Source organism: Microtus pennsylvanicus, chromosome 4 (assembly GCF_037038515.1).
Source record: "Microtus pennsylvanicus isolate mMicPen1 chromosome 4, mMicPen1.hap1, whole genome shotgun sequence".
NCBI classification, from domain to species: Eukaryota; Metazoa; Chordata; class Mammalia; order Rodentia; family Cricetidae; genus Microtus; species Microtus pennsylvanicus.
This window is the reverse complement of record NC_134582.1, coordinates 82,210,234-82,237,685: the sequence shown is the minus strand read 5'-3', so window position 1 is coordinate 82,237,685 and position 27,452 is coordinate 82,210,234. Positions and strand designations below refer to the sequence as shown.

General features: G+C 47.2%; 2 protein-coding genes across 7 annotated transcripts in view; one reads left to right on the top strand and one right to left on the bottom strand.

Moving 5' to 3' along the window:
* Nucleotides 1-2,424: 2,424 nt before the first annotated feature.
* On the top strand, nt 2,425-8,831 carry S1pr3 (sphingosine-1-phosphate receptor 3). The gene has a single exon (XM_075969658.1). It carries the CDS (start codon nt 2,483-2,485, stop codon nt 3,611-3,613), a length of 1,131 nt encoding a protein of 376 aa, XP_075825773.1. The 5' UTR covers nt 2,425-2,482; the 3' UTR covers nt 3,614-8,831.
* Nucleotides 6,918-27,452, bottom strand: part of Shc3 (SHC adaptor protein 3) — a 121,736-nt gene continuing 101,201 nt past the window's right edge. Inside the window, exons 11-14 of one of the 6 annotated variants that reach the window (XR_012910364.1) lie at nt 26,866-27,161; nt 8,089-14,577; nt 7,458-7,502; nt 6,918-7,244 (exon numbers count right to left, since the gene is read on the bottom strand). Coding sequence is in view for 2 of the 6 variants with exons in the window: in XM_075969656.1 (XP_075825771.1) it covers nt 14,449-14,577; nt 26,866-27,161 (425 nt within the window). In the remaining 4 variants the exon portion in view is untranslated. Of the gene's footprint in view, nt 14,578-26,865; nt 27,162-27,452 lie in introns of all 6 variants that reach the window. The other 5 variants (XR_012910363.1, XR_012910362.1, XR_012910361.1 and 2 more) reach the window with 5 other exon arrangements.

The following is a 27,452-nucleotide window of genomic DNA, read 5'->3' as shown; positions in this document are numbered from 1 at the left end:
AACTTCTAGGTCAGGCTAGGTTATATGATACCCACCGTCATAAAAGGAGGAGGAGAACCACTACCACCACCACCAGCAGCAGCAGCACCAGCACCAGCACCACCACCACCAGCAGCAGCAGCACCAGCAGGAGCATGGCTAAGAATAGAAAGGGACTTGCAGAATTGTCCTACCTGCCTCAGGGAGAACATTTCAAAGCCCAGTGGGGAACCTGGCTGGTGAGAGGAGGTCTCAATGGATGACAGGGGCCCTGACAGATGAGCCCTCTCTGTCTCATCCTCAGAGCTGCTCTTTGAGTTTGTACGAAGACAGCCTAAAGCATTCTGCTAGCCAGCAGGTGGCGTCAAGCTGAGCTTGACCCATGCCCCCTGTGATCCCAGGCAGCTCTCAGCTGGACTGGGCCAAGAGCCATTCCAGGTAGAATGTAGACACGAACTCAGACAGTTCCTGGGGATTCCAGAATAACATGTGTCTCTGAGGGCCTGGAAGCTAGATGTCTCTGCCGAGAAACCATGGGCCTCTCCGTCCCAATGTCACCAACTCTAAGGCCTTCCAAGTGACAGAGGAAGGAAAGGCTTATGCAGTACCTGCTGCTCCTGGAGGGATCACAGGGTGCAGAGCCCCTCTGGAGTTACCTTTTCTTTTCAGCCCCCCAGCACCCCCCATGGAGGAACCATTGGTACCCTTTAGGGATTAAAGTCCCCGCAGACCTGTGGAAGAAACTCCTGGTGGGGGATGAGGACCTGACATGTTGGTCCTTGTATGTAGGAGCCACATTTAGGGCTGGAGCTTAAACGCTGTGAATAAACCCTCACTGTGTACAAAAAGTGGGCTGTGTTCAATTCACCCCACTTGCACCTCATTAGGTTAATTTAAACTAAGTGAGTCTAGAAAGGGGGTGGGAGGAACAGAAAGAGGTTACACACAGCTGGATAGAGGAATCCGTTCTAGAGTTCTAGTGAGTTGGCTTGGGTTCAGAACAATAAAGAATTCAAAGACAGGAGTCTCAAACTCACAAATGTTTAAGGAGGGGAGAAAGCTAAGGGCTCTGCTTTGACCGTGCCCCGTGGTATACACGTATTGCCACACTGCACCCACAAAGACACACAATTATGTGTGTCAACTACAAATAAAAATGATGGTAAATCTGTGGAAACCAAGCCTTCACAGCCGATCTGCTGAGCCTCAGAACGGCGGAGTCGGACGGAGATGTGTCATGAGCCGGGTTAATGCATCCGGGGACCCATGGACAGGACTGGGAAGTGTCTGTTAGGGAAGGACTTGCTATGTGAGCCTGAATAAGAACTTGAGGTCAGGCCCCCCAGCACCCAAGTGGAAAGGAGGATCCCTGGAGCTCAGTGGTCAGCCAACATGGCTGCATGCGTGAGCTCCAGGTTCAGTGACACACACATGCATGAGCACACATGTGCATGCATTTGCAACACCCACACCCACACCCACAATTTCTTCAGGGCTTGGTGCTTGAAGTCAAGGCCTTTACAACAATCCTATGTGTGTTCTTTCTATCCACAGGCCTTCTAAAGATGCTAATTAATACTCCCAGCCCAGACCTCTGCCTTTCAAGCCACACTCAAAGTTCATGTAATTTCCCTCCCTCTCCCCTTCTTCCTTTAACCTCAGTGGCAGCTGCTTCCAGGACAGTTTGCAGTCCTTCCTCTTGGGGTTCTGCTCAGTGCAGTGGCCTCAGGGTTCTTGCTCAGCCTCAGGCTGCTCTTCCTGCCCTGTCTGTATGGTCAGGCCATAAGGCTCTCTGCCAGGTGGGCCAAAGGCCCATACAGACCTCAAGGGAACTGATCTAAGAAATAAGGGGTGCTTCCCATGGTGTCACTCCAAAACCCCTCAGGGAGGACTCAGAACCCCAGACACCATTCCCCCTACTGTGTCCTGTTTTTTTCTACCCCTCCTTTTCTACCTCTTATCCTCCCCTCTGTCCTTCCTTCCTTTCTCTCCTCCCCTCTCTTTTTCTCATCTTGAGAAAAAATCCGATTCCTCTGCAGCTGGGAGTAGTGGTTTACCAGTTCCCACATGGTGGGTGAGAACTCACTCAGTATTTCCTGGTGCTTGGAGGTTTCCAGGCGGAAGCTTGCTCGCATCTTCTGCCTTGCTTTCCTGGTTCTCAGATTGGCACATCACATCAAGGTTTCTTCTGACAGCTAGGGGCCCCTAACAGCTTTCCCCATCTCTATCTTGGAAACTTGGCCTGTGTTCCGAGCCCTCTCTGCACATCCTTCCAAAGTGTTGGCGTTTTCCACACGGAGGGTCAGTTAATGGCGATCACTTGATCCAAGGTTTCCTCCACTTTCATCTCTTTACAGAGCCTGTTTTCTACATTCTTGATGGATCCAGGTCTGCAGCCCTTCCGGAATCCACCACCACCACCGTCCCAATTATTTCCTGAAATGAACGTTCCTGGAGCGCCCTCTCGTGGACTGTTGAGATAACCATCTGTCTAGAGGAAGTCATGGCAACGCATGCGCAGAGCCACCAGCCCATCTTAGGGAATGATACTCTCCGGAAACATTACGATTACGTGGGGAAACTGGAAGGCAGGCAGGACCCCCCTGACGGTGGTACCCACACCACTACCATCCTCTTCTTGGTCACCTGTAGTTTCATTGTCTTGGAGAACCTCATGGTTTTGATTGCCATCTGGAAAAACAATAAATTTCACAACCGCATGTACTTTTTCATTGGCAACTTGGCTCTCTGCGACCTGCTGGCCGGCATCGCCTACAAAGTTAACATTCTGATGTCCGGTAGGAAGACGTTCAGCCTGTCTCCGACCGTGTGGTTCCTCAGGGAGGGCAGTATGTTTGTAGCCCTCGGCGCGTCCACCTGCAGTTTATTGGCCATTGCCATTGAGCGGCACCTGACCATGATCAAAATGAGGCCCTATGACGCTAACAAGAAGCACCGCGTGTTCCTTCTGATTGGGATGTGCTGGCTGATTGCCTTCTCGCTGGGCACCCTGCCCATCCTGGGCTGGAACTGCTTGGAGAACTTTTCTGATTGCTCCACCATCTTGCCCCTCTACTCCAAGAAGTACATCGCCTTCCTCATCAGCATCTTCACAGCCATCCTAGTGACCATCGTCATCCTGTACGCGCGCATCTACTTCCTGGTCAAGTCCAGCAGCCGAAGGGTGGCCAACCACAACTCCGAGAGATCCATGGCCCTGCTCCGGACTGTAGTGATAGTGGTGAGTGTGTTCATCGCCTGCTGGTCGCCCCTTTTCATCCTCTTCCTCATTGACGTGGCCTGCAAGGTGAAGGAGTGTTCCATCCTGTTCAAGAGTCAGTGGTTCATTATGCTGGCTGTCCTCAACTCTGCCATGAACCCTGTCATCTACACTCTGGCCAGCAAAGAGATGCGGCGTGCCTTCTTCCGGCTGGTGTGTGGCTGTCTAGTCAGGGGCAAGGGGACCCAGGCCTCACCCATGCAGCCTGCTCTTGACCCAAGCAGAAGTAAATCAAGCTCCAGTAACAACAGTAGCCATTCTCCCAAGGTCAAGGAAGACCTGCCCCACGTCGCCACCTCTTCCTGTACCGCTGACAGAAACAGACCACTTCAAAACGGGGTCCTCTGCAAGTGACGGTCTCTAGAGGGCCAGCTCTGCAGCCACAGTTATTTATTGCATGCATTACCCACGTGGGCTCTCAGAGACCTTGACATTGGAGGTCTGCTTGGTGTGGGCACAGTGTGGGCACCTCCTGAGGAGGGGGACCCAAGGAATCAACATTTCCGCCTTGACTTGGATGTGCCTTATCTATTGCAGGCTCCATCCCTCCGAATGTACCAAGCTGCTGATGTCATCCACTGCCTCTGGCTGCCACTTTCCCCGGTGTGGGGAGAGGGCCGGTGGGGATGTGCCGTGCACAGTGCACCTTGGGATGATGTTTCGTTCTTTTCACACTACATTTCTTTCTTTCATAGAATGGGTGCTCATGTATGTGTTTGTCCGTTCCTGTGTGGCGTAGGAGGTGCACACCAGGTTTTCCCAGGTGGAACCCGCAGGAAGTATCAGTCCTCCACACATTATGTAACCGTCTCTCCAAACCAGCCCCCACTGCTGTATCAGGTTCAAGGTCACCACCAAGTGCAAAGGAGATGTGCCCCATCCAGTCCTCTTGCACTGGTATTCTTGCGCATAGCAGTAAAACGTTATTAAAGCTCTGTATTCTCAGAAGCCTCACCCAAGAGATGCCCAGATATGTGGGTCCCTCTCTCTTGAGTCCCATGCATAAGCTTAAGCACATGTGAAAGCCAAATTATGTGATAATTTGGGTATTTCTGAAAACCACTGAAAAGCCAGCCAGAATCTTTCAGAACCACGGTAGACCACTAAAGAGCAAGCCCATAAGGGGAGGCAAAGCGCTCTCCACTATGGGTCACCGTTCCAAGGGACTGGAGTCAGTTTGCTACAGTATGGTTTGCAAGCCAGCACTTCAGCTGTGTGATGCTGTTTGACTCTACATAGAAAAGCTGGATACAAACATCCCGTTTGCTGTCACTGGCAAGGAGCCGGAGCTGTCAGCAAAGCTTCTCAACTCCCGCCACGCGTGCCCTGAACAGGACCGTTCCGTGAGAGGACTCTGCCAGGCTGGGAGGTGGGCAGTGGCCATTTGTGTTTCCCTCAGAGAACCATCGTGTTCCTGTACAATGGATGCTCGCATCACCTGGACCTGCATTCCTTTGCCCTCCATGTAAAGGAAGTACTCAGAGGGTACCTCTGAACTGACCTCTCCAAGGGCCCCAGCCACAGGACACACAGATGAAAAGCATCTGGGGGTCTCGCCAGCACCCATGCTCCCAGAGAAGCCTTCAAAAGGACTCTCACTTGGGGGACCCTCATGTCAGAGCACCCCGTGAGTTGATCAGCCTCAGAGACCATTGCCTTACGAACCCTGCCATTACATACCAGGGACCTTTCGAATGCTGATTTTACTCTGGATGGTTACCTGATGGCATTTGCTCTTCCGTAAGGACTTTTCTTATGGATCCTAGGTAACCATGGGCTGACTGACAAGAGAGTTTCCTTCATGTCATCCCAGTGGCGATAGCGTACTGCCGAGAAGATGTTCTGCTGGGGCGTTGCTCTGCTCTCTTTTCTACATCACTGAAAAAAATAACTTATTCTCTTGTCACACTGTGTTGACAAAACCCAAGGCATCTCTGGTAAAGCGCGAAGGTTCTGGGTTAAGGAAACAAAACGAAACAAACAAACAAAACAAAATAAAACAAAAACACCAAGAAAACAGACCAGTGGGGGGGGGAGCGAAGTGAGGTGGAAACAAAAGGGCTTGAGGACATGTTCTTTCATAATTGGAATGTTTTGAGGCCGTGCACCTGGGCCACTCATATTAATAACATTTCCCACGACCCTGACTTGTGATGTCGCCTAGGTTTGTTTTCATTCATCAGCCCCTGGAGGGAGCCACGCCCACCGCCCCCACTGGGAGGCAGCATCATTTGTAGCAGGATAGATTTTGAAGTGATTGAAATCGAAAATACACTAAACCCCAGCTGTGTTCACTTGATATACCCAAAGCTGTTCGGGTCACCTGTGATGCAGGTGCGCACTGCTTTTGCCAGCAGCCGCCAGCATTCAGACGCTGAGTCTGCCCAAGCCCTCACCCTGCCAGTCGGAAACAAGTGCCTGACACCAGAGAACTTGGGGCCCACCCAGGGCTGTGAGCAACCTTTACTACTTGCAGTTTATGTTTATTAATAATAAATAAGAGACTTCATATAAAACCCATTCTTGGGGTCTGTGTGGCACATTGTTACTGTTTCACAATAGACATTCGGGAGTGTAAGGAGGCGGTCTGGCTTCTCCCTTGGTGCCTGGTCTCCCATCATTTCAGGAATAAACCACATTTAGAAACCCAGTCACTATATCCAGCCCCATCTTGTAGAAGATGTTTGAATGAAGCTTTAGTATACTGGGTGCTACCGGTGCCAGTCTGTTTTACTGCTGTTGGCAGTGGTGGTGGTGAGCGCGTGTGTCTGTGGTGTGTGCATGTGTGTGCACGTGTGCTATTGTGCACGCAGGAGCAGAGGCCAGAGGTTGAGGTTGGGTGTTGTCTGTTGCTCTGCTCCTCATTTTTTGAAACGGAGTCCCTTACTGAACCTGAAGCTGCCTGTTTGGTTAGATCAACTGGCCAGCAAGCCCTTGGGATCTGCCTTCCTCCTGCTGGGATTATAGACACAAACTACCGAGTGTGGCTTTTACATAGGCACAGGGCATCCCCATGGAACCATTTCCCGGCCTAGGTCCCATGTTTTGGAGAACAGTAATAGCCCCTTTATGGGGGAGAAATTATAAAATAAAAGCATTGTCCAAGCAGAGGGCATCAGACTGGGCGGCCTTTGTCCGTGCTATGCAAGACAGGTAAGCAAGTCAGTGTCAGCCCTTGGTACTGGTTCTCTGCCTCACAAGTTCTAACTTTCAACCTCTAACCTGAATCCTACACGAAGAGGATCCATGTTTGGCCCAATGCTCCATTGAGTACAATTGTTTTAACCTGTAGTTAAAAGTCCCCAGGGCAAAGTTCCCACGGTGAGCTCTGACCTGCCCAAAACCATCGGTATTCCAGCTCACAATGCTGATGGGAGTCTTTGGAAGTGTTTTTGCCAAGTCTTCCTTTTTTCTTCTGAGGAAAAGCAAAACACCCGCTTTCTAGAGAAAACTTCCAATCTATCCTCCTGTCTTCTATGAAGCATTACAAGATCCAGGGCCGGGGAGTTGTCTTGCCACCAAACTGATGGCCTGAGTTAGATGCCCAGGACCCACACACCAGGAGAGAACTGACTCCCACAGGTTGTCCTCCAACTTCTACACAGGCACGTATGGCACCTTCATACAAACGTGTAAGTTCTGTCATGCAAACAAGAGACACTTTTCACAGTAGCCTTTATTGCCAACAGACTCACACCTATAGTCACTGAAACAATTAACTATTTAAAAATGGTTGCTTCTCTCAATCTTTGAGCCGTGGTTATTCTGTGCTGGGAAAGAGCCGTTCACAGATATGGAACAAGGTTGCGTTTTATAGAAAATGTCTAATTACATCACTGGCTCCATGCTTTGGAAACTGGATAGACAAGTGCAAACTTCATCACCCAAATGATTTCAGTGTCTAGGTCAGAGGTTCAGGGGGGCTGCTATGGAAACCGAAATGCATGGATGGCTGTCCAGATGATGAAGGCACATATCCCAGGACCTAGTGATAACAAGAAGAACAGCATTGTCTAGAGTAGTCGGCCTGCCTCCTGCCATACCTGGGCCACGAGGAGGGGATGCTATACACTGAGTCCACTTGGTTATCCCAGAAGCTTCGGTGTGGTGTGCCAGGCCCATGGTGAAGGGCATGAGACACCAGTCCCCAAAAGAGCAAGATGGAGCCCCTAGAGGTAAGGCAGTTCAAACCAATTACCTTTGCTTGTTGTATCTTGGGATCTCCAAATGTTCACCGAATCACCTAAGTTTTATCATAGAAAAGTATTAGAAAACTTGAAATTGGTATTATATTTCTGCTCCTCACAGGTGACTTAGGAAGTCAATTCCATGCCGGTATCGAAGTAGAAGGATGTGGGTTGGCCATAAGCCCAGACAGATCACTGTTACAGTAACTGTGTCTCACAGAGGTTAACAGAAACAGAATAATTCCAAATATTCATATATCAATATGTATGGCCATCCAAATGATTTTGAAAAACTATTAAATACCTTGTTATACAATACATTTATGCTGAGCTGTCTCCTTAATCCGGGGTCTTTAAACATCAAATGTTTAATTCTGAATACAAAGAAACGCACATAATTTTACAATCCTCTGAAACAAGTTGTATCCAAAAGTTGTTGAACAGAGAACAGTCAATTTGGCAACTCACACATAATGTTAAAAAAAAAAAAAGAAGAAGAAGAAGAAGAAACTCCTTGCCCAAGCCTGGTTAGTCCACTCTTCCCTGCCTTGTGAGCTGTCACTTGACTCCAATGTTAGTGGCTTTGGTTGTGGGAAAGTGTTGTGGGTGAAGTGTGAACCGGGGTACAGTGTTCACTGGTACCTTGGAAGGTTCACTCCACAGGATGGTTCTCTATGCACGATGGGTAATAAAGCTGTTCATTTCCCACGGTTTCTCTCTTTCACCCTAAGACAAGAATCATAAGTGTGTTTTGGGGGAGTCTCAGGGATTCACTTACCCAGGGCATCTGAGAGGAAAAGCAGGCTCTAAGCCTGCCCACGACATCCTGCTGACATCAGCAGTTTCCATGCAGGGTTCCATCTTGAACTTCTGCACCCTTTTCTGCTTCGCAGGCTCCACAGCGCCACCTACTGTGCAAAGCCTTCAGAGCCCCCAGCTCAGTCCTGACCCTAACTGGATGTAGGGACACCAGCGCTGAAAGGCCTCCGCACTCTGACACTCCCCGCTGGGTGTGTTAGAGGTGGGGTTCCTATTAAATTATAAATGGGCAGCTCCACCTGTTTCCTTCTCTGTCCCAAGAGTTCCTCCAGGGCCTGTTACATAGGACACAATATACAAAGGTGGCCAGGAAGGCTGGGAAGCCAAGTCTGGCTGTGCCTGAGCAGCGCTGGAGCCAGGAAAGATGTGGGTCTGCAGGTGTTTCATCTGCTCTTCTCTCTTTTTTCAATCTAATATCTGCCTCTTCCTTATCTTCTGCTGACTGCGCCCCACCCTCTGTTGACGTGGCCTGATATAGCCCTGGTTGGCCCTGAACTCCCGATCCTCCAGCCTCTACCGCGCAAACGCTGGGATTACAGACATGCATGGCTATAGCTGGCTGGCTTTCCCTCTGCCTTGGCCCACAGTGACTGACATGCCTCCCTCACTCTCCTTGCAACCCATTCTTCCCCTTTGAGCGCCACAGTCTCACAATTCCACAGCACCCAGAACCTTGTTCCCTGGGTCTGCTGAGAGCCCATTAATCCTGAAGCTCTTGATGCCATTTTGATTTACAGTTGTGCGCATTCGAAAAGTCCAGAGGCTCAGGACACCCAGTACAGGGTTGAGCTGGAGGCGCACATGCCATCTGAGTCGAGGGAATTTTGTGTCTGTGTATAACACGCATGCGCAGTTCACATTCGAAAACCCTGGTATAAAGTTGCGTTGCGAGCTGTGTTTTTTCCTGGCTGCTATCAGATATGTCAGTTTTCAAACAGTGCCTTTGCCGCTCGCAAACTTATAAATATGCATAAATCCCACTATAAATGCATCTTGTCGGGCAGATGGCATTTTATCTGCCAGCCACGCTTGCAGGGGGTTACAAGACTTATTAGTTCTCCATCTTTAAATTCATAGTATGGACCTGGGATCTATGGCACGAAATGATGTGGAAAATTCTTCATAAAAAGGTGGGGGTGGGGCAGGGGAGCCACTGGTAAGAGTCAAGGAAGGGTTGGAGACTCTCACCAGTCCCTGTCAAAGCCGAGACCCCTAGCATCGGCACATCTTCAAGCTGAAAAATGCAAGTATGCACCCCGCACTCTAGGTCCACTGAGTGGGGAACTCGAGGGGCAGAGCCCTGAAATCTTTGTGTGGGCTAAGCAGCCTGGTGCTTCAATATCTGCCTTCTGCTCTGAGACTGTTTATTGTAAACACCAGCCTCGGCCCCCGCATGTCCCAGCTTGCAGAGGGTGCCTGTGTGCACACTGGGCAGGGCAGAAATCGCTGGAGATAGCCTTCCACTCTCGTTGGCTGCGGTGGAGCTCCTCCCGACCCTCTCCACTACCTCAGATCCAGTTCTGCTCCCAAGGCTCAGCAGCAGGAAGATGCCCGGGTGTACACTTTGTGGAAGCATGCTCCACAATGCAATCATTCCTTATTAACCACTTCCCTCCCAACTCCTGGGATCATTTCCAAAATAAGCTATATGTACCCAGAACCCCTCTGATGCCTCCTTTTGGGAGAACACCAGCAAAATCACCAATCATAAGTCCCGTTTCTCATGGCTCAGTCCTTCACATGTTTTGAAACATGAAACATGAGGCTAAATGGACGGCTTGTTGCTTCCATAGAGTGAGCTACATGTCTGAGCCTCAGGAGGCCTTAGTAAGCCCTGGATTCTTTCCTAGATCTAGCCCTGACCATTGCCATCCACTGCCTGACTCAATTGCTTCACCTGAAAAACAAGGCCCCTCCAAGACAGCTGAGCTGCCTTGAAAACATGCCCATCATCCGAGGCAAAGCCAAGAGTTTCAGGTCTGTAATATGTTCCAGGAGTGGGGTTTATCTGAGCTTTCTTGGAAAGCACTTCAAAGGTTTCCTGAGAACTAGCATCACACAGATTTGTCTGGGCACGTGACCTCTTTTGCAACCCTTCTTCTAGCCTCCTCCTACTTGAAATCTGGCTGTCACCATGCACAGAGCTGTTTATAGACGGCATGCCATCTCTGGCCTGCGGGGGAGAAGAGAAATGTGTCTTCTGAATGAAGAACCCCAGGAAGTCACCTTCCATGTACTTCACGTGGTTATCTTTGAGGAAAGCCCTAGGGCGTGGCAGGAGCTACAGCTCAGGGAACCCACCCAGCAGCCAAAGCCACACTGTTCTGCTTGTACTGGCACAGAGCTCGCTGATGTGGCCACTGCTGTCAGTATCGCAGCGAAGTTGGGTTTCTACTCAATTTACTCCATCAAGAAGAGGACGTGATACTGGCTCTAACATGGAAACGAGGTGTCCACTCTATGGCCACTCCCCTAAGGAAGCCTCCTGGATGTCTGACGCTGCCAAGGGGAAAGCTTCCTTTTGGAAAAGTGGGCATTTTCAGGACACCAGGGTGGACATGGAGCCTGGACACCTGGCAACTGTGACCTGAAGCCTACGGGCTTTGGGGAATTCATTCTCCCTTGTCCCTTCCTCCTTTTCAATCTAGACTTTTCTCTCCACTCATGGTTCACCACAGCCTTTGCTTACAAGTGCCTCTGTTGCCAGGAGAACCTCCTAGTTGCCACATGTGGCCTATTTGGCATCAATCCATCCAAGATGGCCTGTAATAGAAAGCTGCTCATCAAGGCTGAGCAGGCACCCAGCTCTTGGTCCTTTAAATACAAAAAGGACATATGGGAACGTAAGTGTAGATTTAAGATTGAGCTATTTAAATATGGCATTAGCAGACGGCCCACCTTAGAGTGGAGGGAGAAGTTCAAGACTCAGAGCCAACCTAGACCATGATGAGCAGCCCCATGGGAGGCCCAACCAGCCTTGCCAGTGTGGAGAGGTTATTTGAAGCACAGCTAGCTCTCCCAGGAGAGCGTGGGAAGGAGGGACTAGGCGGAGGCTTCAGGGCCGCTGTGCAAGAGCAGACAGACTGCTTAAGGCTGCCGAGCTCCAGCATGCACCACTAATAATAGATGCAGAGTTTTGGGTGGCGTGGCAGGATGCCCGAAGAAGGAGCACAGGATCCAGGCACACAGTGCATGCTCGCACCTGGTATAGACTCAGCCACTGTGCCCGGGAGTCAAAGGCCTGAATGCACAATACAGTGCTGTTCTGCCTGGAGTTGCTGCTGTGTAGCCTGTAACCCTGCCCAGGCAGATATGGGCTGGAAACCAAAGGAAGAGGAGCCCAGGCTCAAAGAAGAGGCTCTTTTGGGTTTGGTTCCAAGCTCTGGCCTTGTAGCACAGACTAGCAGACAGCTGTGCACAGAAAATGCCGAGTGAGCAGAATGGTTCTGCTGTTAGCTGACCAAGGCACCTGAAGTGAGCCTCAGTTTCCCTGTGTGTAAGTGATGTTTGAGGAAATGTCCCGTCACATACACCATGTTTGTAGAAGGACATGATAAGCCCGTGTGACTTCTGGCATGTTTCCTATGGAATACAGGTCAGACCATGGCTGCCATGGATACCCTCTACAGCCTGCCCTGTGTCGGAAAGACTTCCCTAAGCATACATATGTCCAGTTCTGTAATCTGACATCAAAATTACATATTTTGAATTAAAATGGAAAGGAAAAACATTGGTCCCAATACTTTAAATTTTCTAAATGGATTCCTATAAATCCTATCACCCTGACTTCAGAGAAAGCAAATGGAACTTCTGAGTGCGGCTTTTTAACTTCTCTGGAGAGGGGACTAAAACAGTGGAGGTGCCTCATGGTCTGGAACACTTTGCAGGTGACTTGAACACAGGCATTTCAGCCTTGCACAAAGTGGAATTCAAGAATGGGGGAAAGGGCAATTATAAATATTTTTTATGTAATATATATTCATACACAGGAGCAGCAAGACCTGTATGGAGGTGCACAAGGCATCGCCTCCTGAGAGGCAGAGTGCAGGGTGACTCTTAGGAGTACCCCAAAGCCTATGTGTATGGTAACAGGGCAAGAGTCTGAGCCAGGGGGTACCATTATATCTGCTCGTCTCCAGGGCTTCCTCCATATTCAGGTCACAGTAGGATGGTGAGTATTAATGCCAGGTTCCCCAGAATTCTAGTTCTAGAATATTCTACTGCCGACTCAGATTCAGTGGGCCCTCAAAGGGTAAAAACTGGAAAAAAGTGTTCTTGTACAGAGCCTGGGATCTTCTCCACCCAGACTCACCTGTTAGCACCTGACTGACTACACAGCAGCAAAAGTAGGGTTCACACGCTTAGCATTAGAGCCATGCAGAACCCTGATTTGCCTAATGACTAAGTTTCCTCTTAACTACTTTTTAAAAAATATTTTTACATGTATGGGTTTTTTTTTTTTGCTTGCAAGTGTGTATATGTACCAGGTGCCTACTTGGTACCTATGGAGGCCAGAAGAGATAGATACCTTGGGATGCAAGTTACAGTTGTGAGCTGCCATGTGGGTGCTGGGAATTGAACTTAAGTCCTCTAGGAGAGTAGTCAGTGTTCTTAAACACTAGACCCCCTCTCTCTCCACCCACCCACCCACCCATACACACCCACAATTCCTCTTAAATATCCAGTTTATGACATTCAACCCTAAAATGTACAGAGTCCTAGTTTTCTGGCTAGGGGTGCCACATACATGGGATCTCATGGGGACCAGAGGCCAGGCTGTAGTCTTATGAGGAGGTGCCAACCAGCAAATGCATCATCTACCTGTGTTTGCTAAGTCACAGACTGATCACACACCCACACCCACACACACACACACACACACCTTTTTTTAAGTCATAGACACAGCCAACTTTAAAACATGAAATCACCCATCATGAATCAACAGCTTCTGAGCTGGTAGGAAGAGGGTCAAGACAAAGGGCCATGGGCGTGGTTACTTTTCATTGGGCTACTGAGAAAATGTGGAGAGGACGGGAGATGGCTTACCATCCCTCACGCCAGCTAGTACCAAAGGCTTTGGAGCATGGTGCCGAGCACACACGGAAACGGGGGGGGGAGGGGGGGGGAGACAGTGGGTGTGTCTCCAATTCTGGGCAGCAGCTCGTACCTGTCTTGCAGGGTTCTTACCCATGCCCTTTGTTCTACTGTATACAAGAGGTAGGTGGGAGGCCATCTCACAGGCACCTTCCATGCACAGTCTGTGGCGAGCACACTGGCTTGAAGGACATGCAGACCTGGAATACATTCCACATCCTGCCTTCCGCAGACTTTCATTCTATCACTACGCTGATGAAGGCAAAGGAAGCATCTGTCAACCACAGATCTTAAGTCTTATTGTGTACCATATTGGGCCTAAAATAAATGCGCCAAATCCACACACATACACAACCAGGGTCGAAGGTGACAGGTCCCCATGACCCAAACAACATGGGTCAAACATGACCTAAAACACAACTCAGAAAAAGAGGCAGAGTACCACCTGCTGTGGAGTGGGACTTCAGTGGGTCATCATGTGACAGAAAACCCACTTTCATGGCATCTATCTGGGGCATGGAAGGCAGCACCCAGCAAGCCAGAAGCGGAGGAGGCACCTCCATCTGTGGGCAGAGCTGCAGCCTGGAATCAGCACTCACATGGAGCTGTAGGGCAGGGGCAGATGTTTGGGCAGCTGTCATATTCTGTCACAAGTCTGCTTGTCCCGGAGCTGCCAGCTCACCTGCTTTCCCCTTGTGTTGTGCTTATCATATAGAACTGCAGCTACACCTTCCCAGCAGAGCTTCCCAGTAGAGTTGAATTCGAATTTTTGCCTCAACAACTATAGTCAAAATTTGCCTCTCACTAAAAACATACAGCATAGAGCATTCATCTCACATCTTTCTTAGTCTTAAAAAATATAAATATAGGGGTCATTTGTACAGGATGTGTGGGTATATACACCTCTAATACGCATCTGAGATGTGTGGAACATGTTTATGAAATTTGAACTCAAAGGAAACCTCCTTGGGGGGGGATTTTGAAAGGGTGATGAGCCCACAGACAGCTGCCCCAGTTCCCATAGGCTGAGAGCAGTGGAGCCCAGGTCCCCTGACCTGGCGCACGGCATGGGGAGGGCTCTGGGCCTGGTCAGTGCTTCCTCTCCACAGGTTTCTGGAGGCAAAGCTCACTCCCGGCAGAGATGATGGGCAGGCTGCTCTCAAGATGGTAGTGGATGAGATGACTGATGCTGTCAAAGATCCTGTCCTTCGTCCGGATCTGTGAGGATGAAATAAGCGGAGGTTGAGCAGGTGTCACAAGAAGAGAAGAAAGAACACATTGTAGTAGAGCTATCTGGACATCTGACTCTGCCCAGGAAGGCAAGGGGAGGAGCAGGCTTTCTGGACCCGAGGACTCACCACGCTTCAGAGATGATTTCTGTACAGACCCTGGTCAGCAACAACAGCTGGTCACTGACAACAGCTGGTCAGTAACAACAGCTGGTCAGACAACAGCTGGACAGACAACAGCTGAGCAGACAACAGCTGGGTAGACAACAGCTGGTCAGTAACAATAGCTGGTCAGACAACAGCTGGGCAGCGACAACAGCTGGTCAGACAACAGCTGGGCAGCGACAACAGCTGGTCAGTAACAACAGCTGGTCAGCGACTACAGCTGGTCAGTAACAACAGCTGGTCAGCGGCTACAGCTGGTCAGTAACAACAGCTGGTCAGCGGCTACAGCTGGTCAGCGACAACAGCTGGTCAGCGACAACAGCTGGTCAGTGACTACAGCTGGTAAGCAACAACAGCTGGTCAGCAACAACAGCTGGTCAGCAACAACAGCTGGTCAGTAACACCAGCTGGTCAGTTTAGTGTGCTTCATCCACCTGTCCCTCTGAGGCAATTTTTGAATTTCAATCCACTGCCCTGTGGACACTGCCTACCTCATTCCCGCTCTCCTTGGCCTCATGGGACAACAGAAAGGGAGTCCCAACTAATGAAAACAAGAAAATATAATAAAATGTAGTTTAGGAAGGAAAACGAAACTGCCTTTTCTTACATACTCCTGCATGGCTATGATATGGAAACACCAACAGTGAAAACTATTCTTGACCTTACTTTAATTTACACCATTAAAGTAAATTTCCAAAATCTGAAGTTAATATGCAAAAGGCCAGTGAGATGGCTCAGTGGGTAAAGGTGACCTGAGTTCAAACCCTGGAACTCTTGCGAAGGTGGAGAAAGAGAACCAACTCCACAGAGCTGTCCTCTGACCTCCACATACGCACCATAGCACACGTGCCCTCTTACACACACACACACACACACACACACACACACACACACACACACTACCTAAAAACAATAAGTAAATAAAAAAATTGTAAGTCAATCACTTTCTTATATTACTAGCAATGACTACATAAAATTTGAAATTTAAAACAGAATATCAATTACATTAACATAAAAGGTTGGCTACTCAGGCATTCAATGAAATATTAAGGTACAAATTTAATCAAAGAAAGCTACAAAATCCTGATGAGAAAAACAAACAAAGAATTCAATGAAAATAGAAAATATTCCTTGTTCATGGATAGCCAGACCATACATCAAAATCTCGGTCATTTCCAACCCAGTCTTTAGATCCCATACAATTTCAGTCAAAGTCTTTGCAAACTAAGTTGTTGCTACAAATAATTTTTTTCAAAGTTTATGTGAAGAAGAAAAAGATCTGGTCAGTAAAATATGGAAGAAAAGAACAAGACTAGTTTCATGGTCTAACGGCTGGCACTCTGGACTCTGAAAGAAAGGAACAAACATGGAAAACTGTTATCGCTTCAGGACTTACTGTAAAGCCATAGGAATCAAGACAATGAGGGGGTGGTGGAGAGACGGACACACGCCTCCATGCAGCCCTCACAGGGAAGTCATTTCTCTCCCTTCCACTTGCAGCTGTGAACAAGTCCAGCCTCCAATCTCTGGACCAAGGACAACCTTGAATTACAGCTTCCTTCTTATCTAGTGCTAGTGCTTTCTTGACTTCTTGTGCCTGGCATGTAGACGAGGCCAGGCTAGGACATGATACGGAGCTTACCTTTGGACCCCACACTGAAATCCCATGAGACTTAGAAAACCCCACTGTCCTTAGGGATGGAAGGGCCCTTCCTTCATGTAGTAGCTTGTCTCTTTTGATGCAGCTCCCTTAAGGGCTTTGAAGGTGCTCTCTCCCCAGTGAGGGCCTCATCCTGATGCCTCTGGACCAATGCTCTCTCTCCTGATGCTCTATTCTCCCACGTCAAGGTCTGGTCATGGCTGCCCATGGTCCTGAGTCTCCTAACAAAGGGAAATCCCATCTCAGCTTCCCTTTTCTACAAAACCTGATGTTCTCCCTAATATTCACAAAGCCATAGGCATAGTTGTGCCCCTGCTGTCTGGGAATAACAACAAGATTCTAAGCACTGAGTACAAACAGTTTTCTTCTAAAGTCACAGATAGCCATAGAAGATCCTGTCACAGACAGCTCCACCTTGAAATAGTATCTCAGGGCCTCTGAGTTGGAGACAACACCAGTCTCTCACCCCAAGAAGATAACTACCTTCACTCTGTGTCCCCCACAAAACCCTACGGCAGACCTTACCCTACCTATTGGAACCCAGAAGACCTTAGAAGGTGCCCTGTCTCTGTAAAGCCTCTGGAGTTGGGGTGCAGGCCTTATCCCACCTATGGCGTCCCAGAAGACTTTAGAAGTACCCTGTCTCTGTGAGGCCTCTGGAGTTGGGGTGTCATCTGACCAGTGGCAGAAGAAACCACAGGGTTTTTTCTGTGAACAATGGGGAAGTTGAAACCACTAGCCACAGTGTCTCCAAAGCTGTCTCCCACCACACTCTCTGTCATCAAAGACAGTATCAGATCCACACACAAAAAGGAGGCTGCCCACAGGGAACACAACTGTTCCTATACCTTTGGGAAACTCCTCAAGCTCAGAGTCCCACTGAAGAAGAGGAAGTGGCCACTCCCTATAGCCAGGCTTGCCTAAGGAAGAGTCAAGAAAGGATGCTAGGCTGTCTAAAAAAAACGCTCCTTGGTGAGGAACCTCCAGAAATTGTGTCTTTATTGCCCCCTTGTAGCCACAAGTACACAATGTTAAGGAACTAGAAATTTTCCAAGGGAGAGGGTTCCTTCTCCACAGCGTGGTGTCTGGAAAGACTTTGCTCCTGGACAGCAGCTTTGTCACTCAGAACTCTATATAGATGTCAGGCTGTGCAGCCCAGGAAGAAGCTGAGGGGCAGGCCCATAGCATGCCAGGAGCTCCATGGGTTTTTCCCAAAAAGGGACTGCTAAATGGTCCTTCCCACCCAGGACCTCCACTGACAGGGAAGTCACACCAGTCCACGGCCAGAAGTGACTTGCACAATCATGGTGGGTGGCGTCTTCATTTCTGTATTTCTGTACAGTGATCTATATGTATAGTCCCCATAAGAGCCATCACCCAGAAAACTGAGCTAAGCCTTGAGTTATTGTGTCCAGCAGAGAGACCAGTCCCTGCCACCCTCAGCAAGGATGACATGCAGGCTAGTTAGTACTGGGCCTCCAAAGGAATACCCAGGCAGGAACTTGGCTAATGTTGGTCAAGCACCTGACAGTGTCTGCGGAGGTCAGAAGCTGGGAAGAAGATGCCCCACACTGACTGGACACACAGCCTGGAATACCTGGTAGGGGGACAGAGACCCCAGCAACCATGACCTTCATACAACTTTACTTGTGGTTTGGTGGCATGTCCCAGTGATGACAGACAAGTGCAGAAGCCATCCCTGGCCCAGACTTTGCAGAAGCAGGCCTACACAGACTTTCCCAGTGTGATGGGATCATTGCCCAGGGCACTCAACTCAGAACCTCAGAACTTTCTCTGGTCTGTATGGAGGCCTCTGTTGACCTTCAGTCCAGTCCGCCCTTCCTTCTAGACCTAGCTTCCCTTTCATTGCTAGTTCTAAGGGAGGGGACAGTTGGGCTGTAGACATGGAACACACAGCCCCCATCCACACCCACGAAGAAAGGAAACACGCCCTCTGTAGAGAACAACAGTGCATCAACTCGGGACCATCTGAGAGGCACTGACACTCCAAATCTCTTCCCCCTCCCTGGGTCAGACACCCTACTCCATGGGCTTCTCAGCCTGATGTCCATACCCCTATTCCAGATGTCAGGGATAGACACTAGGAAGGAGAACTGAGCTATCGTGATGAGGACACCAACCAACACAGCCCTAGATACCTCCATGAGCACATCCCGAAAACACCACGTCACAAAGGGAACAGACCAATTCTACCTCAGAAGATAAACCAGATACCAGCAAAAAATTTAACTCACATTTATAACATAAAGAAACAAAAGAATTACTACATCCATTAAAATAAAATGCATGTAAAAATAACTCAGGGGCTAATAACTCTCTTAGAAATTAAATATACAATTTGCAAAAGTGTGTAAACATATGTTTGTAAGTCATGGAGAGATGATGTTGAAAGGTTAAAAAAATGCTCCAAATAAGCAGAACCTTGAGGGAAACATAAGGTTTTACTCCTGCAGCTTTCCAGAAAGTTCCCCTTTAATGTTCTTAATGGCAGAGGTGCAGTCTGATGGCATTTATAAGCAAAATGACAAGGAGTCAAACAGAAATATGCTGCAAAATATTTAAAATGCTTCTCCCTTCCCTTAATTCCTGTTCTTTTTCCTTCCTGGAAAATCAATACAAAATAAAAGACAAAAAAGGAACCATGTCAGGGAAAGTGGGGGTAACCACAGTGACCCAACTGGGGTCTCAGCACCTGGGCTGCAGGGGCAGAGCGTGCACACAATGGTGAACTAGTACAGCTGTCAGAGAACAAGTTGGGACACAGAAAGCCCCAGTGACTGCGGAGGTATGCCATCACAGTGCAATTTAGTAAGTAAAAGCCCTTGGGTGTACTTCAAAGCATGCTAACAGCTACCTGAGTCAAGCCTCTAGAGGACCTGGACACCAGAGCCATAGTGGTTTCTCCTAACGCGAGCACGGTGTTCACCCCACCCTGCTGGCCCTGCTTGGCCAAAGGGATGAATCAACCGTGAGTGACTCGGGATAATTTTAGACACACACGGACTGACGGGATGATTCAGGTGCCGAGAGCTCCGTCTCTCCCACAACCTCTGTCACCAGCTCACGTCCATGCTATTTTAGAGTCCCCTTCTTCAACACCCCACCATAGAGACTCAGAGCTGTGCTGGGTGCCCTCCTCTTCGGCTTCCCAGTGACCTCAGTGCACAGCGAGAGAGCTCAGAGGCTGCTAGACGCCGGAGTAAATTTAGACTCAGACCGCATTTTTGCATCCTCCTTTCTCCGAGTAATCTAACTTGCCAAGCTTCCCCCTTTATAGTCAGGGACCAGCCAATTACCATGAAAATCAGATGAATAAATATTGAAGAGAACGTGTTCAGTGCCTATTTCAGTGTCCTCACAGCAAGGAGGCAACTTTACATTTTTAATTAAGTCTTTCATTTCCATCTCCTTTTCAGCTAAAGCTATCCTCTGTAGGATCAATTAAACCGAATAATCAGATCCAGCTAAAAGCCCCCCAAAAGAATAGTCATCAGTGGGTACGACTTAACAAGCGTTCTTGATGGTCCTGTGAATTCCGCTCCAGAATTGAAACTATATGATAGCACAGCCCTGAGAATCAGCTCCCATGAAAACCTTATCCCAATTCCATTTCCTCATTTTCTGCACACCTTGATACTGGCTTGTGGAAATGTAATAAAGTATTGTTAGCAGGGTGTAATGATTGGTTTCAATGGTTAAACCTGACACAATCTGCAGTCACCTGGGAAAAGAGTGTCAATAAGGAATTGTCTAGATCATATTAGCCTGTGGGCATGTCTGTAGGTGATTATCTTGATTATGATAATTGATGTGGGGGGACACCCACAGTGGGCAGCACTATTTCCTAGGCAGGGAATTCTGGGTTGGATAGGAGTAGAGACAGAATGGGGCCCAAGTATAAATTCACTGATTCATTACCCTCTGCTCTTGCCTGTGGGTGTCTTTTAAAACGATTTGGAGGGGTATAAAGACTTTGAAAATATAATTAATCATCTTTGTCCTATGTGATGACATACTCAGCTAGGCTTTTTTTTTTAAATCTTGTTTTTAAATACCAATTTTTCCACGTGAAATATTTATATTCTCCCAAAATTTCTGAAGATTTTTCTCTGCTATTTTCTCTTTAATAACCACAACTGAATTTCTTCAAGGCCCATGAAGGAAGAAAGAACTCCAGGATGCTTCTACTTAGGAAATCTTGCTTGAGGTTCTACACCTGTAAAAATTCACCATTGGTCCATATTAGTTGTGTTATATTTGGACACTCACACACCTGTAGAGGGCCGAGGTCTTCATGCTTACAGATAAGCACTAGGGAAGCCAAAGGAAGGATAAGTTTACCTGTTTTCCTCCCAGAAAGCTGGAAATGGATATAGTTTCTAACCCGGTAATCTTTGCTGTACGTAGGGCCAGACCTCACCGAATCCCCCAAATTTTTATGCTTGTTTATCCAAGACTTGTCCCCTGTAGATCATGACATTACTTCCCACTCAGTCAAACCCACCCTTATGGGAGATGTCACTTGTACTTTACAACATCCCAGGTAATTTCCGAGTTATCTGAGTCAGGCCAATTCTGACTTCCACAAGGTATCTTGTTTACCTCAGTCAGCCTCCTTAGAGCCTCAGCTTGAGCATTGCTTCAAAGTCAACAGAACCCATCTTTATGGAAGAAGCCATGTGTACTTTGTAAAGAGTTTAAATATAAACATGTCGTAAGCTTTATTGTACATATAAGATGGAGTTAATTGCATCAGGAAACTGTCCCCAAAGTTATGCTGTGCTTAAATATGACTTAAATAAACTACCTGGAGTCAGATTCTAAAGTTTGAACCAACACCAGTTAACTAAGTCATGCTGAATCAAGTTTTCTTCTTGTCTCCTATGGATTGTTATTCTATAGGCCCTGTTGTTTGCAGAGGATTCGCCCCCCCACACACAAAGCAACACACACACACACACACACACACACACCTCCTCAAATTTCTTGAACTCCCATCTCATAATCTGAAAAAGCCATGCTGGATCAAGTATCCACCCAATGTCTATTGAATACCTACTTTGTGAACACTCACTGTATGTCAGGCACTGTCCCAAGTCCTTGGGGATACTACAAGAGCAAGAAGGTTATTCATATATAAATTATAACCTAGGGGGAGCAATTTAACAAACAAGTGCACACTTTTGGTGATGTATATTAAAGCAAAAGTAAATCAGGATATCTCCGGGCTTCCATTTGAATAGCAGTTAGGGAAGGGCTCTTTAACACATCATCTCTTGCATAGAGAAGTCTCAATTATACTAAGAGATGAGTGTGAACACGTCACCTTGATACCCAAACCAGATGTGTGCACACCCACTGAAGCCCTGTTGATTTGTGAACAGACTTCAAACTTTGTGAAGAACAGGTGCAGCAGAAAATCCTACCCGTTCTGAAAAAGCATGGGATAAAACCGGACTTGCTGAACATAGTGAACAATGAGGACTACTGAGAACTCAAGAACAATGGCAATGGGTTTTTGATCCTACTGCACGTACTGGCTTTGGGGGAGCCTAGGCAGTTTGGATGCTCACCTTACTAGACCTGGATGGAGGTGGGTGGTCCTTGGACTTCCCACAGGTCAGGGAACCCTGATTGCTCTTTGGGCTGACGAGGGAGGGGGACTTGATCGGGGGAGGGGGAAAATGGGAGGCAGTGGCGGGGAGGAGGCAGAAATCTTTAATAAATAAATAAATTAAAAAAAAGAAAAAGAAAAAAAGAAAATCCTACCCGTGTAGAACCCATGTTTATGGGCTTAAGAAAAAAAATCACATTTTCTGTCAAAACATGCCGAAGAAACATTTGCTAAGCTTCAATGTTGCTCACAATAAAAGCAATCTCACAGAATCTCTCCCCAGAAACCCTCTGTCCAAGCTGGCCAGGGAATCAGGCAGGTGAGACTCACTCTCCTGCTCATCTTCCAAATTCCAATTTTCCAGTCTCAAACCCAGCTTGGGTAGACCACCTGACGTGTGCTCTCCTTCTCTGACCTCACTCCTAGGGGACTAAGCTAATCCTCTCTAACAGCCTCCCTTCCTTACCCTGGCCAATTTCCAAGACACACTCTCCCTCCCTCCCTCCCTCCCTCCCTCCGTCCGTCCGTCCGTCCCTCCCTCCCTCCCCTACTCCTTCTCCCTCTCTCTGGAAACCCTCTGACCAAGGTGACCAGGGAATCAGGTAGGCAATCTTTATTCTTCTTTTCATCCTGTAGTTCCAATTCCGAGTCTCACTCCTAGTCCTGTGGCAGGCCATCAGCGGGGGCCTGTCTTTCCCTTCTTTTTCCATTCCCTGTGGACTCCACAGATCATGTGGCAGACCGAGCTTCCCTTCTAGCCCATCGCCATTCCTGTGTGTCAGCTCCCAATACCTAGAAACAAGTTCTGCTGGGATCCCTCAGTGGTCACACCTGGTAAGGCCTCAGAAGCACTCCTCACCAGGTAAATAGAGGTACCACACTCTCTTGAGTTCTAGAAAGGGCAAAGAAACCAAGGAGCAGAAAACCCACCTAACAAAGACAAGACTAGATAGCAGCACCTAGAACTACAATCAATCCAAACCCTGATATCAGTCTAAATACTAGCATAAAGACACAATCAATAACAGCCAGGACAATATGTATTCACAAGAACAAAGCAAGCCTACCACAGTTGGCCCTGAGAAATGAAACATAGCTGAATCACAAGACAAGGACTTTGAAATCACTATTATGAGCTTATTAAAGAGCTTAAAAGGTGATATGGATGAATCCATTAAAGAAATCTATGAAAACACAAACAGTGGAATGAAATGAAGAAAACTGTTCAAGACATGACAGTGGAAATAGAATCAATAAAGAAAACCCAAACTGAGGGAAAACTGGAAGTTAGGAACTTCTAATGGCTATTCTCGGTTGTCAACATGACTATATCTGATATAAACCATAATCCAGAAATGGAGGGCACACCTATGAGAGATATTCTGCTTGGTTTGAAGTGAGTGAATCCACTTCTAGTCTGGACCTTTGAGGTGAAAAGACACACCTCTGATCTGGATCTTGAGGCAGAAGACACACCTTTAATCTGGGCCACACCTTCTGCTGGAAGCCTGTATAAGGACACGGAAAAAGGAGGCTTTTGCTCTTTGCCTGCTTGCCCTCAACTTGCTAGCACATCCATTCCTTCACCGGCATGGGAACATAGTTCTTTGGGATTCCAGCATATACAGAAGACAAGCTCAGACATCCAGCCCTGTGGGACCAAACAGCTACTAGATTCTTGGACTCTCCATTCATAGCTAGCCATTGTTGGACCAGTTGGACTGCAGCTTACAAGTCATTACCATAAATTCCATATACATATGAAGAGAGATTCATTCCATAAGTTCTGCGACTCTAGAGAACCCTGCCTAATACAGAACTCAATCAGAACATCAGAGGCAGGCCTCACCAATAATATAAGAGATTAAAAAAAGGAAATCTCGGGCATTGAAGGTGATAGAAGAAATGGATTCTTCTGCCAAACCCAAAATGTTAAATCTAAAAGACTCCTGACACAAAACATCCAGGAAAATTGGAACACTAGGGAAAGACCAAATCTACAAATAATAGGAATGGAAGAAAGATAAGAAATATACGTCAAAGGCACAGAAAATATTCTCAACAAAATCATTTAAAAAAAAAACTTCTGTAACCTAAAGGAGGTGCCTATGAAGATACAAGAAGCATACTTAATGCCAAATGGACTAGACCAGAAAATAAATTCCCCACAACATACAATAATCAAAACACTAAACATACAGAACAAAGAAAGAATGTTAAAAGCTGAAAGGGAAGAAGATCAAGTAATATATAAGGCAGACATATTAGAAGAATACTTGACTTTTCAATAGAGACTCTAAATGCCAGAAGGGCCTGGATAGATGTTCTATAGACTAGAGGCCACATATGCCAGCCCAAACTACTATACCCAGCAAAACTTCATTCATAGTAGATGGAGAAAGAAAGACATTCCACGATAAAAACCAAATTTAAGTAGTATTCATCTACAAATCTAGCTCTACAGATAGCACAAAAATGAAAACGTCAACCACATCCAAGAAAACTCAAGGAATAAATAATATCAGACCAGCAAATTGAAAGAGAGGGAAAGCCCACACCACCAAAATACAGTAAGAGAAATCAATAAAGAGTACTCATTGACAACTCTCAACATCGATGGGTTCAATTCCCCAATAAAAAGATACAGACTAACAGATTAGATTTAAAAAAAAAAAAGGATCCATCCTTCTGCTGCATCCATGAAACATACTGTGATGGTTTGAAAAAAATGGCCACCATAGGCTCACAGGGAGTGGTACTATTAGGGGGTGTGGTCTTCCTAGAGTGGGTGTGGCTTTGTTGGAGGGAGTGTGTTCCTGGAGGCAGACTTTGAGGTCTCAGATGCTCAAGTCAAGCCCAGTGTGGCCTATTTCTTCCTGCGGCCTGCAGATCCAGATCTCAGCTCCTTCTCCAGCACCATATCTACCTGTACACCGCTATGCCTCCCCCTATGATGACAATGGACCAAACCTCTAAAACTGTAACCCAGCCCCAATTAAATGTTTTTCTTTATAAGAGTTACTATGGTCATGGTGTCTCTTCACAGCAATACAAACCCTACCACCTAGGATAGACATCACCTCAGAGTAAAAGGTTGGGAAAAGATAGTCCAAGCAAACAGACTAAAGAAACAAGCTGATGTAACCATTTTTCATATCTGAAAAAAATAGATTTCAAACCAAAACTAATCTAAAGAGACAGGGAAGAAGTCTAAATACTCATCAAAGGAAAACTCCACCAAGAGGCTATTGCAGTTCTCGACATTATACACCAAATGCAAGGGCATCCATGTTTATAAAATAAACATTGCTACAGCTAAAATCATGTGCCCCTCACATGGTGATAGGGAGTGACTTCAATACTCCACTCTTGCCAATAAACAGGTCATCCAAACAAAAACTAAACAGAGAAACAGTGGAGCTCAATGATGCCATAAATCAAATGGACCTGACAGATATTTTTAGATCATTTCACCCAGACACAAAAGAAGATACCTTCTTCTCAGCACCTCACGGAACTGTCTCCAGAACTGACCACATAGCCACAAAACAAGTCTCAACAGATATAAGGAAATTGAGAAAACACACATTCTATGTGACCCCTACAGAATAGAAGCTGAATATGAGAAATAACAGAAAGCTTACAAATTCGTGGAAACTCAACAACACACTATTGAATAAAAAATGGGTCAAATCAGATATTAATATGTGTTTTCTCAGAGAAGGTGTATGTTTAAAAGAAAAAATAACCTTCACAGAAGACAAGCAAAGACGTCGCTATACTATACTTGGGGCCGTGGCTGCCCCATAGAGAAAGGTGCTTTAAACATGCTAAGGGCTCTGTGTGGGGACATCTCAGCTCAGGTCCCTGAATCACATCAGGTGACCCCTACCCTCATCTGTCTCCACAATCCAGCCAAACACTCTGCTCTCATTCCTATCCACCCATCATGCATCTAATTCTGTTAAGTAATTCTACCTTACCTTCCATTTTCACTGGAGAAGAGGTTTTAAAACAACAATCTTGGCATTTGTTCAACGGTTAAGTTGATTAAATTGCACTTACTGAACTTGGCAATTATTGGACTATGCCCAGGGTAGAGTCAAATACACTTATTGATTGGCAGATGGACAAGTTAGACAAACCCACAGAATTACTCAGGCAGAACTGGCCTACCACCTTGGCGTCAGGAGGCTGTACCTCTCTGACCAGAAAAACATGAGGCTAATTAATGGGGGTTGCCTGATGCCTGGGACACTTTCTAACCTACAGACAAGCCTGGGGGGGGGAGTTCCAGTTTGGGAATTAATTGGGATAAATATGGAAAATCCAGTAAACTTTAACTTTCATGTTCACTGAGAATATTGGAGAAAGGAATAGTGCTGTTGTTATTGCTGTAGTGTATGTGTGCATGTGTGTGGGTGTTTGCACTTATGTGTACAGGTGCCTTTGGAGGTCAGAAGAGCACTAGATTCCCCAAGGCTGGTGTTAGAGGGGGTTGTGAACCCCCAAATGTGGGTGCTGGGAACCAAACTTAGGTCCTCTGCAAGGGCAGTGGTACTCGAAACCACTGAGCCATCATCCCGGGCCACATTTCTTTATCTTAAAAGGCATGGTGGGTGACCGAAGCTTTTATCCTGGGCTATGATTATTTTCCAAGTTTTATAACTCGCACAGATCACTACCACTTTTCACATAAGTCTCCTGTCCCTGGCAGGGACATGCAGATAGAGAAGGCAGTGTGGATACAGTCCTGTGCAAGGTCTAGTAAATAGACGTGGTTAAAGGTAGTCATGATACCATTGGAAGGTGCTCACCGTGCCTTCTGGGTCCACCAGCAGCAGGTGCTTGGCCTGGCCATTGTGCATGCCCGTGAGGACAAAGGAACCAGGGTTGGTAGTACTCTTTCTGACTAGGAAGTCTCCATCTTCCTGCAACAGTGCCTCTGCCTCCTTCCTGCTCATTTCTCCTTGGTACCAGGGTTCTGCATCAAGCTCCTCCAGCATCTTGGCATCTGGGGCTCTGGGTGAAACAGGGCTAATGCACTCCACAGACGCTGCTTTGCTCAACACGGGCCCCAGGGGCTGGTTCTTGAGAGCATCTTCAAAAGGCTCTGTCAACAACATACGACAGCAACAAATCAATCCCCGGAAGAGAGCAATAAAAATAGAGTGAGAGATGAGAATTAAAATGTAACTCTTGACGGAGGCTGGCAGCAGAGATGGATAGTCGGAACTAGAATTTAAATGCACCGCCCAAATGTTGGCATGACTCGCTGGTGAGTCTACTTTCCAGACAGCTGGGGGTTGTGCCTGAATCCGAGGATATGAGCACATACTTTGTCTAGCGGGATAGGACTTCAATGCTGTGCACTGCAAGAAGGCAGGTACGACTTGTCATTCTG